General features: G+C 53.4%; 2 protein-coding genes across 2 annotated transcripts in view; one reads left to right on the forward strand and one right to left on the reverse strand.

Moving 5' to 3' along the window:
- The window catches only part of DTX1 (deltex E3 ubiquitin ligase 1), a 39,229-nt gene extending 26,233 nt beyond the window's left edge, over window positions 1-12,996 (forward strand). Inside the window, exons 4-10 of the mRNA XM_069558057.1 lie at window positions 9,071-9,132; window positions 9,497-9,658; window positions 9,894-9,955; window positions 10,469-10,627; window positions 10,726-10,887; window positions 10,975-11,064; window positions 11,716-12,996. Of these exons, the coding sequence (XP_069414158.1) occupies window positions 9,071-9,132; window positions 9,497-9,658; window positions 9,894-9,955; window positions 10,469-10,627; window positions 10,726-10,887; window positions 10,975-11,064; window positions 11,716-11,940 (922 nt within the window). The 3' untranslated portion in view covers window positions 11,941-12,996. The remainder of the gene's footprint in view (window positions 1-9,070; window positions 9,133-9,496; window positions 9,659-9,893; window positions 9,956-10,468; window positions 10,628-10,725; window positions 10,888-10,974; window positions 11,065-11,715) is intronic.
- Window positions 12,997-13,955: 959 nt separating this feature from the next.
- RASAL1 (RAS protein activator like 1) overlaps window positions 13,956-16,030 on the reverse strand; it is a 32,518-nt gene continuing 30,443 nt past the window's right edge. Inside the window, exons 20-21 of the mRNA XM_069558056.1 lie at window positions 15,025-15,101; window positions 13,956-14,744 (exon numbers count right to left, since the gene is read on the reverse strand). Of these exons, the coding sequence (XP_069414157.1) occupies window positions 14,605-14,744; window positions 15,025-15,101 (217 nt within the window). The 3' untranslated portion in view covers window positions 13,956-14,604. The remainder of the gene's footprint in view (window positions 14,745-15,024; window positions 15,102-16,030) is intronic.

Raw genomic sequence — 16,030 nt, forward strand, 5'->3', positions numbered from 1 at the left:
GGGAGAGGAGGTTGGAGATGAAATGGGGCCAGTCCTGTAGGGCCCTGAAGGCTGTGCTGAGGACTTTGGCTTTTCCTCTGCGGGAAATGGGAGCCAGCTGGTGTTGTGAGCTGGAGACAGGCCGGGATGACTTTGCTGTCACAGGTTCACTCTGGACATGGAAGATAGGTGGGGGGTGGGGGGGTGGGCTTTGATGTGGCTGGTGTGTTCGGGTGTTTTCCTTCTTCTTTTCATTTCCTGCAGTGATTTTACGTTTAGGTTTGAAAGCATCCACATTTTGTTTCTCCGGCTCTTTACTAGGTATTACATTTTAATGCTTCAAAAAACAGCAGTCCCAAAGGCACAATGTGAAAAGTCTCTCCCGCACTGTGTCCCCGTGGGGCCTCTGAGCTGCCCACTCTCCCCCTTTTCCTGGCCTTGCTGGAGGACAGTGGCTGTAACCCTGCTTTTTCCCTTGCGGCTGCTGACTGCTGGGCTCCTCCTGTGCCTCACCGCAAGGTCAAACCAAACACCCCCATCCCCCCACCCTCCCACCCCACCCCCCAGACCTGAAGCACTTCCTGCCCTGCTCCCTGGGAGGCCAAACCACACTCCTGTCAGTACGTGGCTGCCCCAGGCCGTGGGAACCGCCAGCCCTCCCCTCCCCTCCCTTCCCCTGCCTGGGCTCCCCACACCACCCCCCCAACCACCAGAGCAAGCAAGCAAAGCGGGCTAGAGACCAGGAGGATGGGGGAGGGTGACCTAGAGCCCCCAGGCACCTGGGCCCTAACTGACTACCACCCCTCAAAGTATCGCTCCAGGGCATTTTGGTACTGTTGAATCCTTAGGAGTGGACAGGGTCAGGGACCCATTTGACAGAGGGGGAAACTGAGGCCCATAGAAGGTCAGCGGCTTGTTCAGGCAGCCTGAGGGGTGCTCGAGCAAGGAAAGGGGAAGCGAGCCAGGCCACGGCAGCCGTTGATGGTCTGTGGCTTTGGCTGGCCCCGTGGGGCACCTCCCTGGAGCTTGCTGTGATGTTCTCAGCCCTCTGGCTCTGTGGGGCATGGGGGTGGGGACGTGGTTGACCCTGGACTGTGGAGGACAAGAGTTCAGGTACAGAAGGAGTGGGCACTGAAGAGGGGGCAGGTCACAGGAGCAGGTCCAGGGAGGTAGGTGCCATATGTTGTTTGACTTCCTTCTCCCCACGACGTGGCGTTCCCACTTCTGCCCCGTCCTCACCCACCTGGACCCAAATAGCTGAGGCCTGAACCTCCAGGGGCTTCCCAAGGGGTCATGGGGTAAGCGCCAGGTGTCTAGGGAGAGCCTGAGGCCCATCGGGGGACCTGAAACCACCATCAGAGACTGTGACGTGCCTCAAGCCTGCCGGGGACATGGAGGGGAGGGAGAGGACAGGGAGGCCAGCCTAGATAGGTGGATGGAAACTATAGGGAGTGTCAATGTGGTTTCCTGTGTCGCTGGGGTCTTGGACCCCCCTCATTGCCTGGGAAGGAAAGGAGCAGCCAGATCAGGCAAATGTACCCACTCGTGCAGCCCCCAGTGACCCTCCCAGGCCTGAGCCAGCTCCAGGGCCCAGGTCAAAGGCTTTGCACCACTTCTAGGCAAAGAGGGCTCAGAAGGCTGGCTCACCTCCAGATGGCCCCACATATCAGCCTCCACTCAATACTTACTGAGAACCCATTTGTGCCCAGTTTCATCCTCAATCCTGGGGTCACAGAGCCAGGTTAGACAAGTTTCCAGAAGCTTGCAATCTGGTGGAAGAGATGGGGTGAAACTCCACAGCTAGAAAGGAAGTCAGGAAACATCTGTGTCCTCAAAGAAAAGATAAACACAGTCCCCTGGGAATTAAAATTGGTTAGGGACTTCCCTGGTGATCCAGTGGTTAAGACTCTGGGCTTCCAATGCAGGAGGCAGGAGGTTCAATCTCTGGTTGGGAAAATAAGATCCATCATGCAACATGGCATGGCAAAAAAAAAAAAAAAAAAAGAGTGGATATGTATTCACTGGGGGTAGATTAGAAGACCCTCCTGAAGATGGTGACCTTGAAACCTGTCTTCAAAGAGAAGAGGTGAATTGAGAATAGACAGTATGGACAGGCAGTGAGTACAGTGTGGCAAAGGAAAGGGCAGGGAACGGTGTGAGGAACAGTATCTAGGAAGCCCTCCCCATGGTATCTCATCCTGCCTGTGAATGCGGCCCTCCAGCCAGAGTAGGTACAAGGCATCTCTCTTTGCTTGTCTTTTGACAAAAGAAGGAGAGAGGAGCCAAATGCCCTTTTCCAGACTCATCCTGGGGAGATTTTGTTTCTCAAATACAGCCTCCTGCCTTAGTCTCTGAACCAGGGTAAGAGAACTTGGTTTTGTGTGTGTGGAGAAGAGCACAGACTAGAATCTGACATTCTGGGCTCACATTTGAGCTCTACCACTTACTGGCCAGTGACTTCACCTCTCTGTGCCTCAGTTTCCCCCTCTATAGAATGGGACGATCAGATGACGGAGGGAGGGTATACAGCCGAATCTGGGATATAGCAAGCTCTTGAAATTATTGCCCCCCACCCCCACCCCGCCCAGCCCATCTGTGTGAGGCGCGTTCCCTGAGACAGTTTCCAGGAAAGGTCAGGGTTCCTCAAAGCCTGGCCATGGAATCTCTGCCTTGAGAAGGATGCGAAGCATTTCTGGAAATTTCTTAGAGAAAGCTTACTCGGGCTGTTCCCACGGATGCCCACAAAGCGTGCTCACTTCACAGCACTTTTTAAAAAAATTGTTTGGCCACACTGCACAGCTTGTGGGGTCTTAGTTCCCTGACCAGGGAACAAATCCACACTACCTGCCTTGGAAGGGCAGAGTCTTAACCACTGGACCACCCGGGAAGTCCAGTGTGCTTGTTTTAGAATGGACATTGGCAGAGAGTCTCTGAGGGGACCAGAGGCTACAGAGAGGCTTCTCTGGGCATCTGCTTCAAGGCTCACTTCCAATGTGTGCAAAAAAAATTCACGGCAAGACTGTGCCCAAGCATCACCTCAGAACATCCCCACAAAATCCAGTCTTCCTTCCTTCTTGAGCGCCACAAGTCTTTCTTGAAAATCTACTGCGTGCCATGTACTAGCGGTGACAGCGGGTGGTAAGGAAGGTCTTCCTGCCCGAGGCAGCGCTACAGCAGCCTCTGTGGGAAAAGCCTTCAGGCGGAGGGCGCAGCAAGTGCACAAGCCTCGAAAGGGCTCAGCAGTTCATTCTATTATTATTTTAATCGAAGAGACACTGTTATTTTACATATATATATAGAATAACATCTCATCTATTATATATATATAAAACAACGTCTCATCTATTATATATATATGTGTGTGTGTATATATATATATATATATATATGCTTCTTTCAAGACCTTAGTTCCTCAACCAGGGATCGAACCCATGCTCCCTGCAGGGGAAGTGCAGAGTCCTAACCACTGGACCACCGGGGAAGCTGCAGGGCTCAGCATTTTAGAGCAACAGCAGAAGCGTGTAGAGTAGAGAGATGGAGAGGGTAAGAGATGAGGTTACAGTGCCAGGGAGGGTCTGGTCATATGGAAGACTTTTAGATCAGACTGTGATATTATATATATATACTATTAGTTACATATAATTGTATTATGATAATATAATTAATATTATATCAGCTATATATCATAAAATTAAGTAAGGTAAGAGCAAAGGCAGCGGCCTCTCTAAAGCGGCAAGGAAGGTCTCTGGTAGGGTGACATTTGAGCAGAAACCTGTGTTGAGGGAGGGAGCAGAACTTGAGGATAATTGGGCATTCTGGAAGAGCAGTCAGCAAGTGCAAAGGCCCTGGGGTGAGGATGTGCCTGACCTGTTTGCAGAACCGCAGGGAAACCAGAGGCTGGGGTGGAGTGGATGAGGGGGGAGCACAGGGGAAACAGAGTTCAAGGGATCAGTACTGGTTGTGTTGCATGTGGTACTGTGTGTGTGCTAAGTCGCTCAGTCATGTCCCACTCACTCTATGTGACCCTATGGATCATAGCCTGCCAGGTTCCTCTGTCCATGGGGATTCTCCAGGCAAGAATACTGGAATGGGTTGCCGTGCCCTCCTCCAGGGGATCTTCCTGACCCAGGGATCAAAAACACATCTCTTAGGTCTCCTGCATTGGCAGGTGGGTTCTTTACCACTAGCGCCACCTGGGAAGCCCATACGGTAAAGAGGCTGGAATTTAAGCAAGGTAAGAGGCTGGAATTTAAGCAAGGTAAGAGCCAGGAGGGACTGAGGGTAGAGGAGGAACAGAATCTGACACCGAGATGGGCAAGGCATCGGACCCATTCCTGCCCTGGGGCAGCCAGGCCTGGCTTCTGGTCAGAACAGGTTTCAGGCCTGCAGGGCTCCTCTGACCCTTTGCCATGCGGGGGCATTGGCAGGGCGGGGGGCGGGGGTGGGGCGGGAGAGGGCGGAGCCAAGGACGAAAGCCCGCCCCTCCTTCCCGGAGGCCTGCGGGCAGCGGTCTCCTGTCCAGGGCAGGAGGATGTTCTCACTGACTGACGGGGAGGAAACTGCATCCCACATCAAAAGGGGGCCTGGGTGGTTCCCACGCTCCGGCATCGTGGGAACCTTGCTACCCTGGGTTCTCGCAGGGGCCTGCAGATTGAGAGAGCTGGGGGCCACCTGGGGACTGTCCCTCAGCTTGCTGATGGGTAAATACAAAACAGCCCCACCATCACACCTTACTCACAACCCTCCTCCCAGGAGCAAGACTGATTTTTGTAACCCAGAGCTCTGTGAGTTTTAAAGGGTGCCAGAGATTGGAGGACTGCTAAGATCTAAAATAATCCCTTTCTGGGGTCCCCTCACCCCCTTTCTAACTCCCTGGCCAAAGGTTCAGCATGACCAGTGTCATGAGCCAGACCAGACTTTGTGCTTCATATAGACCTGAGGTAGCCAACTGTCCCTGCTGGTTGGTAGAGGCTCCCTGGAAATCTGCTAATGATTCTATTTGGCTGGAGAGAGTGCTGTGATGGATTAGTGATGTCTGCCACAGGCAGGAGTCAAGAAGTGGTGGTCCTCATGCTAAATATTTTTCTTTCCACCCATTTTACAGATAGCCCTGTAAAGAGAGAAGGAAGGATAGTTTTCTCATGAAATACGAGGGAAGGAAGGAAGGAACGAAGGGGATGGGGAAGCCCTGGATATATAGAGGACCTTAACAGTCTGTCTATACTGCAAGTGTTCTAAGGAATTCCCTGGCTGTCCAGTGCTTAGGACTCCACACTTCTGCTTCAAGGGACATATGTTCAATCCCTGGTCAGGGAACTAAGATCTGCATGCCAATAATATTAACAACAATAATACAATGGAAGTGTTTCAAAGGACAGCAGAAAGAGGAGAAGCCAGATGTGCCTCCATGCTATCTTATAAGAGGATTGGGGGACTTCCATGTTGGTTCAGCGGTTAAAACTCTGTGCTTCCACTGTGCAGGAGGTGTGGGTTCAATCCCTGGTCAGGGAACTAAGATTCCACATGCTGTGGAGTGTGGCCAAGAACAACAAGAAAAAGAGGATGGGGGCGGGATGAGATTAGGGTTGTGGTCTCCATTCAGGAATGTCCTGGAGGATTATGACAGATCCCAGGAAGGGGGAGATGGATCCCCCATCCCTTGGGTCCTGGAAGGCTGCAAGGTGGAGAAACTCAAGGCATCCCCACTCTCACCCCTGCAACAGACTATGAGCTTTGCATGCTTTATCCCATTGAACCTTTGCAAGACTCTATTCCCATTACACATGGGGAAACTGAGGCACAGCATCTTTCCCCTGTCACACCTCAGCTACCCAAGCCTGGGGGCCCCATGGTACCTCTCCTCTGTTGCACCTCCCTCAGGAGCTGTGTTCAGTGACTCCAGGTCACCAGAGTGTTTGGAGACCCCGATGTCTGCTCCAGATGCTGCCACCCACCTCAGGAGTGGGTTCTGGGAGGGGTATACTGGCTGACTGGGTGTAAGCCTGTGATGCTGGGCATGCACAAAATGATGGCTGTGTGCTGTGCGTGTGTGTGTTACTGTGTGTGTAAAGTGGGAGCCTCCCAGCCAAGTGTCTGCATGTCAGTGTAGGGGAATGTAGGTCAGAGTATGTGGACCAGTCTGTTCCACCCAGCTTCTCCTGTCCAATTGAATGTGTTTGTGGTGTCTGCACGTGGGTATCTCTCTGGGCGCTGTGTTCCCTGGAGTGCGTGAGTACATATTTCTGTGGTGTTCTCTGTGTAGAAGTGTGTGTCTATGTCTAGACCTGTGTGTGTTCATGGAGTGTATTCCCTGAGGTGTGTCTGTGGGTATGTGTGCATGGTGTGTATTCCCTGGTGTGTGTGTGTGTGTGTGTGTGCAAGAGTGTGTGGCACATTCCCTGAGTATTCATGTATCCGTGTCTGTATCTCTCTACAGGAAGGGGGCCTCCTGGGTTGTAGCACACTTGTGTGAGCGTGTAGCTGTCATGTGATCCCTGGAGTGTGTGTGTACCTGGAGGGGGCGGCATGTTTGCAGGGCTGTGTGCCGGTCTGTGCAGGGTTCATGTGTGCATGAATCTGTGTTCTATTGCCCTTGCCATGTTCCCTACACATGTGCATGCATGCATAGCCCATGTTCTGAGGGGGGTGTGTGTGTGTGTGTTTCTGGACCCACTGCAGCAGCACGCAAACCTGCCAGGTGTGCCACTGGCTTAAAGACACCTTCCCCCCCAGCTCGCTGGGGCTGACTGCGCCTGCTGGGGCAGGTGTCCAAACAGCACTGACCGGGCTCGGACCTGAGCAGGCATGCCAAGGGGGCTGCAGCAGTGCCCTCCCCAGCTGTCACTGCCCCCACCCCTTCCTGTACTTCCTCCTGCAACAACTCCAGGCCCTTTAGGCTGCCCCTGGCTTTTTTTTTTTTTTTTTTGGCTGTGTCAGGTTTTACTTGCGGCATGGGGAATCTTTGATGCCACATGCGAAATCTCCCTTCTAGTTCCCTGACCAGGGATCAAACCCAGGACTCCTGAATTGAGAACATGGAATCTTAACCACTGGACCACCAGGGAAGTCCCTGGTCCCTGGCTTTCATTACACCCCTCTCCTTATCAAAACTTCCCCATCCGATTTCATGCCCATCCACAGCAAGATACCAGTTCACCCACAAAGCTAAACCCTGAAGTCTGGACTCAGGTGGGCACACTGTACAGATCACAGCAGGCCTCCTCCTTCAACCCTCCTGACAGGTATTATCATCCCCATTTTACAGATAAGGAGACTGAGGAGCACAGAGGTTAAGGGACTCTCCCAGGCTTATCACTGCAATGCCTTGGTGGTTTCCTCTCCAAGATGGAGAGAAGTTATACAATGACTTAGTGGGCTGAGGTGCAAGAGAGGTGAAATTAACCAGGATTACACAGTGATGGTGATATGATGGTGCTTGTTGTTCAGTCGCTCAGTCATGTCTGACTCTTTGCGACCCCATGGACTGCAGCATGCTAGGCTTCCCTGACCTTCACCATCTCCCAGAGCTTGCTCAAGCTCATGTCCATGGAGTTGGTGATGCCATCCAACCATCTCGTCCTCTTGTCCCCTTATCCTCCTGCCTTCAATCTTTCCCAGCATCAAGGTCTTTTCTAATGAGTCGACTCTTCGCATCAGGTAACCAAAGTATTGGAGCTTCAGCATCAGTCCTTCCAAAGAATATCCAGGATTGATTTCCTTTAGGATTGACTGGTTTGACCTCTTTTCAGTTCAGGCAAGAATACTCAAGTGGGTTGCCATGCCCCCCTCCAGGGGATCTTCCCAACCCAGAGATCGAACCCATTTCTCTTGTGTCTCCTGCACTGGCAGGCAGGTTCTTTACCACTAGTGCCACCTGGGAAGCCCAATGATGGTAGTGATGATGGTTAAAACTATGAGTCTGTAGTAGGTACTAGGAAATGTGCTCAGCCTTTTACGTGTAGAATTTCACTGACTCTTCACAGCATATGTAAGGGAGGTGCCATGAAAAAAAAAAAGTGAAGATGTTAGTTGCTTAGTTGTGTCTGACTCTTTGTGACCCCATAGACTCTAGCCCACCAGGCTCTCCTGCCCATGGAATTCTCAAGGCAAGAGTACTGGAGCGGGTAGCCATTCCTTTCTCCAAGGGATCTTCTTGAAAAGGAGGTGCCATATTATCCCCATTTAACTGATGAGGAAACACATTTATTAGAGATGTGGTGATGTGCCGTGTGTTGAAGTGAAGTCGCTCAGTCATGTCCGACTGTTTGTGACCTCGTGGATTGTAGCCTACCAGGCTTCACTGTCCATGGGATTTTCTAGGCAAGAGTACTGGAATGGGTTGCCATTTCTCTATCCAGATGCTTAATGGTTGAGCTGAAATATGAAAGCAGCTCTGAATGATTCCAAAAGCCAGATCCCTTCAGAAGGAAGAGCAAAGACGGGAGGCAAGCTACATTTTTCTGAGACCTTTTCATGTGAAGAGGGGATAATGCCTTAGTCACCAGAACTGACATCAATAATACTCCAGAGGGGGAAGACATTCATCATCCAGTGTCTTTGGAAAACCTGGATTAGCCACAGCTAACCTGTTTCCTTATGCAGGACTTATCAGAGCCTTTAATACATTCACATACAGTGTGAATGTCCTAGTGGGAGACAGTGAAGTGGCTCCTTGGTGATCCCTAAATCCTTCTTTCCCAGAACTTTTATGGGTATCAGCAAACTTTGAGAGAAGTTTGGCTAAATCACGAATAGTTGGGTTTCAGATACAATAGTCAATGAAAAGAAACAGTTGGGAGCCAACTTTTCTCACCTGGGAGGAGGTTAGCTGTGGGAGAAGGTCAGTACTAAGTCTAAGGGTTCATTCCATTATCACGGGGTGGGGCGGGCAGAGGTCCTGGCCACACCTCACCCCATAATATTGACAGAAGGCTGTCAGAGTAGGAATGGAATTCTCTAGGGGTCATTCTAGATGCCTGGGGCAGGCACCAAGAGTCAGATCATGCCCGCGAGCCAGAGACAGAAGGCAAAGCAGGGTCCCGTCCCGTGATCTGGTCTGGGGAGGCTACAGTCTCTTCTCTTCTCCTCTCAGGGTCCCCGCACTCCCAGTGAAGAACTTGAATGGTACAGGGCCAGTCCACCCGGCCCTGGCAGGTGAGGTCCAGTCAAGGACGGAAAAAAAGGACGGGGCCCACAAGGTGGCAGCCCCACCTATCTGCCCATTGACCCCGCCCCTTGGTGGGCGTGGCCCAGAGGGCACATCCCCTACCACTGGGCTATAACTCTGGGGTGGGCGGGGGCCGCAGAAGGCTCTCAGCTGGGCTTCAACTTCGGGTGGGGCTGAGTGGGCACCATCCATGGGACACACCCCATCCACCCATCCGAGGATTCCCGGGGGTGCCAGGTGGGCGGAGTCTGGGGAGAGACCCCAAGGGTCTTCTCAACGATGGGAAAGCAGAGTGGACAGGGCCTGGATGAGCACCCCGCCCCCTGACCAACTCTGCTCGGCGTCCCGCAGGGATGACTGGGATCCTGCTCTGCGCCGCGGGGCTGCCCGTCTGCCTGACCCGGGCCCCCAAGCCCATCCTGCACCCACCGCCGGTGAGCAAGAGCGACGTCAAGCCCGTGCCTGGCGTGCCCGGGGTGTGCCGCAAGACCAAGAAGAAGCACCTGAAGAAGAGTAGGCCTCCTAAGCTAGACCCTGACCCCTGAACTAACCCTACTAACCCATCTGAGCTCTTCTGGCCCCATCCACCGCCAACTCCGATTACATAAAACCTCAAGCAACCCCTGACATGTGACTCCCACCAGCCTTTACAGCTTCTGACCCCTCTGACCCCTGACCCTGTCTTGAGCCATGCCCTCAGGGCTAGACTCTGGGTACAGTCAAGCCCAGCCCAATTCTGTCCTTGCAGGTAAGAACCCTGAAGATGTGGTTCGAAGGTACATGCAGAAGGTGAAGAACCCACCTGATGAGGTGAGCCCCTGGGTGAGGAGGAGGGGCGGAGGGCAGGCAGCCTCCCCTCCAGAGATGGAGACCCCAGCACCCGGCTCCTTGTGAGGTTCTATGTATTTCAGCCTCTTCTTCCAGTTTGTGGGTTTGCCATCTCACTGTCTTTACAGCATCTTTTGATAAACACCAATGCTACGTTTAACAGAATCACATTTATCAACCTTTTGATGATCAACAGTTTTTGCATCTTATTTTTACCCATCTTTTTCCACCAAACGTATTTAAGCTTTGTTTTCGATAGTTAAGCCTTGAATATGTCTAGAGGGGGTGGGAGGGAGCCATCTCTTCCTCTGCCATGCACTTGAATTCAGTACCTGGGGGTGTCCCCTCCCTTTGACAGATGGAGGCCAGAGAGGTGACAGTCTGCTGCTCTTGGGGGGGTTGAGGGTCTGGCCCCTGCTGAGGGGCAGTGCTGACATGGGGGTGTCCTGCTCTCCCCAGTCCTCAGTCTCCTCTCTGTGCTCCCCCCGACCCCAGGACTGCACCATCTGCATGGAGCGGCTGGTCACAGCCTCTGGCTACGAGGGCGTGCTTCGCCACAAGGGTGTGCGACCTGAGCTGGTGGGCCGCCTGGGCCGCTGTGGCCACATGTACCACCTGCTGTGCCTCGTGGCCATGTACTCCAATGGCAACAAGGTGGGCTGGTGGGGGGGGCCTGGCGGGGAGCAGCAGGAGGGCTGGGGAGGGGCCCAGACACCTGGGAACCTCACAGCCACACCCCCTCCCCGCCCCAGGATGGCAGCCTGCAGTGCCCCACCTGCAAGGCCATCTATGGGGAGAAGACGGGCACTCAGCCGCCCGGGAAGATGGAGTTTCACCTCATCCCTCACTCGCTGCCCGGTTTCGCTGACACCCAGACCATCCGCATCGTCTACGACATCCCCACCGGCATCCAGGTGAGCCCTCAGCTCCCTGACTTTGAACTCACCAGCGGTTCCCCACTGCCGTCTATGGTTCAAGCCCCCTGCTGCCCCTCCCCACAGGGCCCTGAGCACCCCAATCCAGGCAAGAAGTTCACTGCAAGAGGCTTCCCGCGCCACTGCTATCTGCCCAACAACGAGAAGGGACGGAAGGTGGGTGCCGTGAGGGCAAGGGGGTGTGAGAGCAGGCCGGGGCCCTAGCACTGACCGTAGCCATCTAGCGTGTGTGTCTAGCCCTGCCAGTGGCCTCAAAACCTCATTTCATTTACCAGCCCGCTGAAGTCAAGGTCTTAACACCATTTTAGAGATAAACAAAGCCTCAGAGAGGGCAAGTCATTTGTCTGAGGTCACACAGCGAGGTTACACAGGAGCCTGGATTTGAACCCGAGCAGTCTAGACTCTTCATCGCCACACCGGAAGAGTGTCGGCTTTTACTTTTTGTTTTTCAAAATAAGCCAGAAATTCTGATTTTCACGTGAAACCTTCAGGTTTTTGAATACTGCCAACGAAGGAACGAAGCGGCTATTTAATAGAGTGTGAAGTTCAAGCCAAACACAGCTGAAGGTCATCAGTGTGAGACTCTTTACCCCAAAGAAATAGGCTGATAACATGGAAAGTGGTTTTACTGAGGGAGCTCAGAGTGGGAGTCAGTCTAGGGAAGGAAGTGAGCACACCGGGTGGCCACGGGGAATCCTGCAGGGTAATCTCAGGGTGGGCTGGGAGGGACTCAAGCCACCGGCGGGGCTGCCTGTGACCCTTGCTCGCCCCGCCCCCATTTGCCCCGCCCCTTGCCCCGCCCTCCAGGTGCTGAGGCTGCTCATCACCGCCTGGGAGCGGAGACTCATCTTCACCATCGGGACGTCCAACACCACAGGCGAGTCGGACACCGTGGTGTGGAATGAGATCCACCACAAGACCGAGTTTGGATCCAACCTGACGGGCCATGGCTACCCGGACGCTAGCTACCTAGACAACGTGCTGGCGGAGCTCACAGCCCAGGGTGTGTCTGAGGCTGTGGCCAAGGCCTGAGACCCGAGGCTGCCCACCTTCCCTCCTGCTTTGCCCCTGGTCCGGCACATGCCTCCCTCCGCCGCCGGGTGTATCCTGGCGGCCCAGGTTCAGGGCTGGGGAGGAGCCTGCAGGAGGAGCCAGGAGCGTTCCGGGGATTTGGCTGGTAGCAGTTGGGATGATGGGAGGATGGCAGGCCAGCTGGCTTCGACCCTAGCTCCCCTGAGCGGGTCGCAAGCGTGTACCGGAAACCATAGCAACCTCCCTGCTAAAAAGACAGAGCCCCACCCCCTCACACAAACACACGTGTCCTGTTGAACACATGCACGCACACCCACGTGCCTCTACTTTCCCCCAGACTGGGGGGGAAGAGACAGAAAGACCCCTGTGATACCCCATGTGGATTCCCATCTGTGTGTCTATCGCATCTGTACAGGCTTGTCTGCAAGCAGGGGACTCAGGGCTAGCACCTGGGGGCCCAGTAGGGCTCCAGGAGAAAAGGGGGCACTTGGGAACCTCAGTCTCCTCCCATCTCTGCCACCCACTGATGGCCCACGGGGTGGAAGCCCCCAGATTATTCAGCAGTTTTGCAAAAGGGCAGGCCAAGGAGACGGACTAGGAGAATCTTGTTTTGTGCTTATGTCTCTTCATCCTTCTGGGACCCTGACCTCCTCCCCTCCCATCCCCAAGCCTTATGTCGGTCCCTGATAAAGGCACTGTTTTCCTTTCTTCCCCACCCCATTCTCTCCACCAAATCACTCCAAACATCAAGATCCAAAGGCTGGAGCTTCTGGCTTCAGGAGCGAGACGAGGAGGCCTGGCTTAGGCCAGCAGGTTTAAAAAGCAGACCAGACAGCAAAGAGTCCATTTCCCTTTCCTCAGGAGTGGGCAGTGGGGTGGCTGATAGTCTCGGCCAACCAGGGGCCTGTTGCCCAGGCAACTCACCAGCTCCGCCTCTGTTGATTGGCTGCCATGGTGGAAGTCAGCCAAGATTTAAAGGGACGCCAGCGATTGCTCTTTTGAAAATCTACCAGTCCCACTGTGGGTGGAGAAATAAATGGTCTTTCTCCTCCTCAACTGGGTCTTTTCCTGTCAAGAAGGGGCGTGGGTGGCTCTGTTTCTGGGGGACTTCAGTCCATCCCAGAGGGGAGCTTGCAACAAGATGGTGATTCAAGACCACTGTCCCTGTCAGGCTCGGGCAGCTGGAGATGGAGGGTCCCCACGCTTCTCTTGTCCTGGGGGTGTGATGGTGGCAGAGGCAGACCCTCCCAATCCTAGTCCCCAAGAGGGTACAAGTTGAAGTTCTGTTCTCAAGCACAGGTGCAAGGCAATGCACGCAGCTCCCCGGTTCAATGAATAGAAATGAGGAACTCAGGCTGGGAACCTCCAGGAAACAATGGGGGAGCTGGGAGACGCCGTGATGGCTTGCTGGAACCTCAGAATCCCAGTCTCTGCCCTCAGGGAGGAGGACCAGGTTCTGTCTAGGGAGAGACAAGGACCTGTCCCAGGATCTGCAGCAAGTCTCCTATCAACCCCTCACATCCCAGGAGGCTGGGAGGCGGTAGTGAATGCTGCAGCTCCAGGCGACCCCTGCTGGGCACCTTTGGGATAGCACCGCATCTTTCCTGGTCCTTAAGGTTTCTGTCCTACCCTCTAGATACACAAAACGGGAAATGAATATTTGGAGACCCTTCCAATCCTGCCAGCTGGGTGTTACCCAACATTTTAACTTATGTGATTCATTATCAAACAAAAGCTCACCTCAATATAAAATCGCCCAGCCCCGTGATCCTCAAATCTCACGTGCAATCCGCATCAGCTGTGGAACTTGCTGAAAACCCTGATGCCTGCCCTCATGCTCCTCAGATTCTGATTCAGTTGATCCAGGAAGCTGCATTTCCAGTAGACACTCTGAGGATAGGGTATCCAGTAGATACTCTCAGGATGGTCCACAGATACCCTGTGGACCACAACTGAGAAATCCCTCCCTGTTTCCTACGCTATCGCCATGGAACCCATTTTGAAAATCACACATATCAACTCACTCACTCATTTTATACAGGATAAACTGAGGCTCAGAGAGGGGGAAAGAGCCTGGCCTGAGGTCTCTCAGGCTTCAAGGGTCTGAGTCAGGCACTGGGCTCTCGGCCTCAGTTATTACTGAGGGCTCTGGATTGTAGAAGTTTGTGGTTAGGATTCTCGGCCGAGGACAGGGTTCAGGAGGATCAATGAGGTTACAGGGATTGGCAGACATGAAAATAGGAAGGGTTGAGCCCATTTAAGTGCCTGTCTTGGGCCACAAGGCCACAAGGGCATCAGGGATTCAGGTACAGCTGTATCTAGCAGCTCAGGGCCAGGCTGCCCTTGCCAGTGTGGGTAGAGGCCAGTCCAGTGAAGCAGAGACCTCAAGCTGAGCCAAGTAAGTTGGATTCCATATTCCATCCACTCCAGTCTGCCTCAACCCAGAGGGTGAGATTCATTCAGTGCAAGGCTGGTCCCCAGCCAAAGGACTTCCATGCCTGGGTTTTGGGCTTAGGACACATGGGACTAGGATATCTCTAGGAGCCTGCAAGTCACAACATCAGTGAGGTACAGGGCAGCCACGAGGGGATTCCTGGGCCAGGGGATGTTGAGAAGGGCCCACTGGCTCCTTCCTCCTCCTTCCAGGCTGACTCTGGCATCTCCTTAGGGCCTCAGGGGGCCCGAAACCACCTTCCCCTGCTCCTGCTGCTGGAACTCCTCGTGGGCTTGATCCAGGTCTGTGAGCACCTCCAGCAGGCGGGCAGCTGCCTCCCTCTGCCGAGCCAGGGCATCAGTACAGGCCCCTGGGAGAGAGAAGAGGATGCTGTAGGGTTTCAGCCAGGCCACGGCAGGCTTCTCTAATTCAGATTCAGTGGCTTCCTCAGACTCTGGATGTGCCTAGAGCCCCAAGAATCCTAAAATGTGCCAGAGCCGGGCACATGCAGCTCCCCGACCTGCTGGTGGACTGCAAACAGGAGAGTGGGGGTGAGGGGGAAGGGGCTCGGAGACTGGAGTGGGAGGTTCTTGGCAAGTTGTGGGAGGTACCAGAGAAGAGAAAGAAAAGGGATTTCCTTATCCCCTTACCTTCCATGGCACTGGAGCCCTGCTCTGTGGCTGCCTCCAGAGTTGTATCCATGCTGGAATCCTCGAGGAATTTCATCCTGAAAGTTAAGAGGGAGAAAACCAGGCTGGCCCCTGAGTCCCAATCCTGCTCTCGAACCCAGAGATTCTGCTGGTTGAAGGAGACATTACAGGTTCCCACTAAATCATCACCATTGCCATCATCATCACAGCAAACATAGAGTGTCTGATGCTATTCCAAGCCCTTTCCATGTATAAACTCATTTAATTAGCACAAAACACAGGTGGATACTTACTAGTAGCTCCATTCCACAGATGACCGCTGAGACAGAGAGAGCTAAAGCAACTTGCCTAAGGTTGCACAGCATAATAATAATTGTTACCCTTTATTATTAGAAAGGGTATTATATTTCATTTTTTTTATTATATAGAAAGCTAACTATGTGTCCAGGCACCTCCAAAGTGCTTTACCTGTATGAATTCATTCGGCCCTCAGGACAACCCCATGAAGTAAGGACTGTTGGTACCCTAATTTTCCAGACTGAGAAAACTGAGGTACAGAGAAGGTAAGCAACTCGCCCAGGTTTCATACAGCCAGTCCAGGATCTGAACCCAGGCAGGCCAGCTTCAGGACTCACACTGTAAGCTGGAACAAATCTCCATCACTGAGTTACAGTGATCCTGAGATCAACCAAGACAGAGTGGGAACACACCCACACCTGACGCCTGTGTCTCAGGAGTCCTGGGTATCAAAGGATCTCAAGATCCATGGGACTTCCCTGGCAGCCCAGTGGTTAAGACTCTGAGCTTCCAATGTCCAGGGCAAGGGTTCAATCCCTGGTGGGGGAACTAAGACCCTACATGCCATGTGGCATGGCCAAAGTGAGAAAAAAAAAAAAAAAGGTCCCAAGATCTAGTTCCGTATCAGCCCACCTGAGGATGGCAACAGTCCTCCCCTAGAGCCTGTCCCCACCCAGAAGCTCATCAGAGGCACATGGGAAGAATGAAC

This window comes from Ovis canadensis, chromosome 17 (genome assembly GCF_042477335.2).
Source record: "Ovis canadensis isolate MfBH-ARS-UI-01 breed Bighorn chromosome 17, ARS-UI_OviCan_v2, whole genome shotgun sequence".
Classification (NCBI taxonomy): Eukaryota; Metazoa; Chordata; class Mammalia; order Artiodactyla; family Bovidae; genus Ovis; species Ovis canadensis.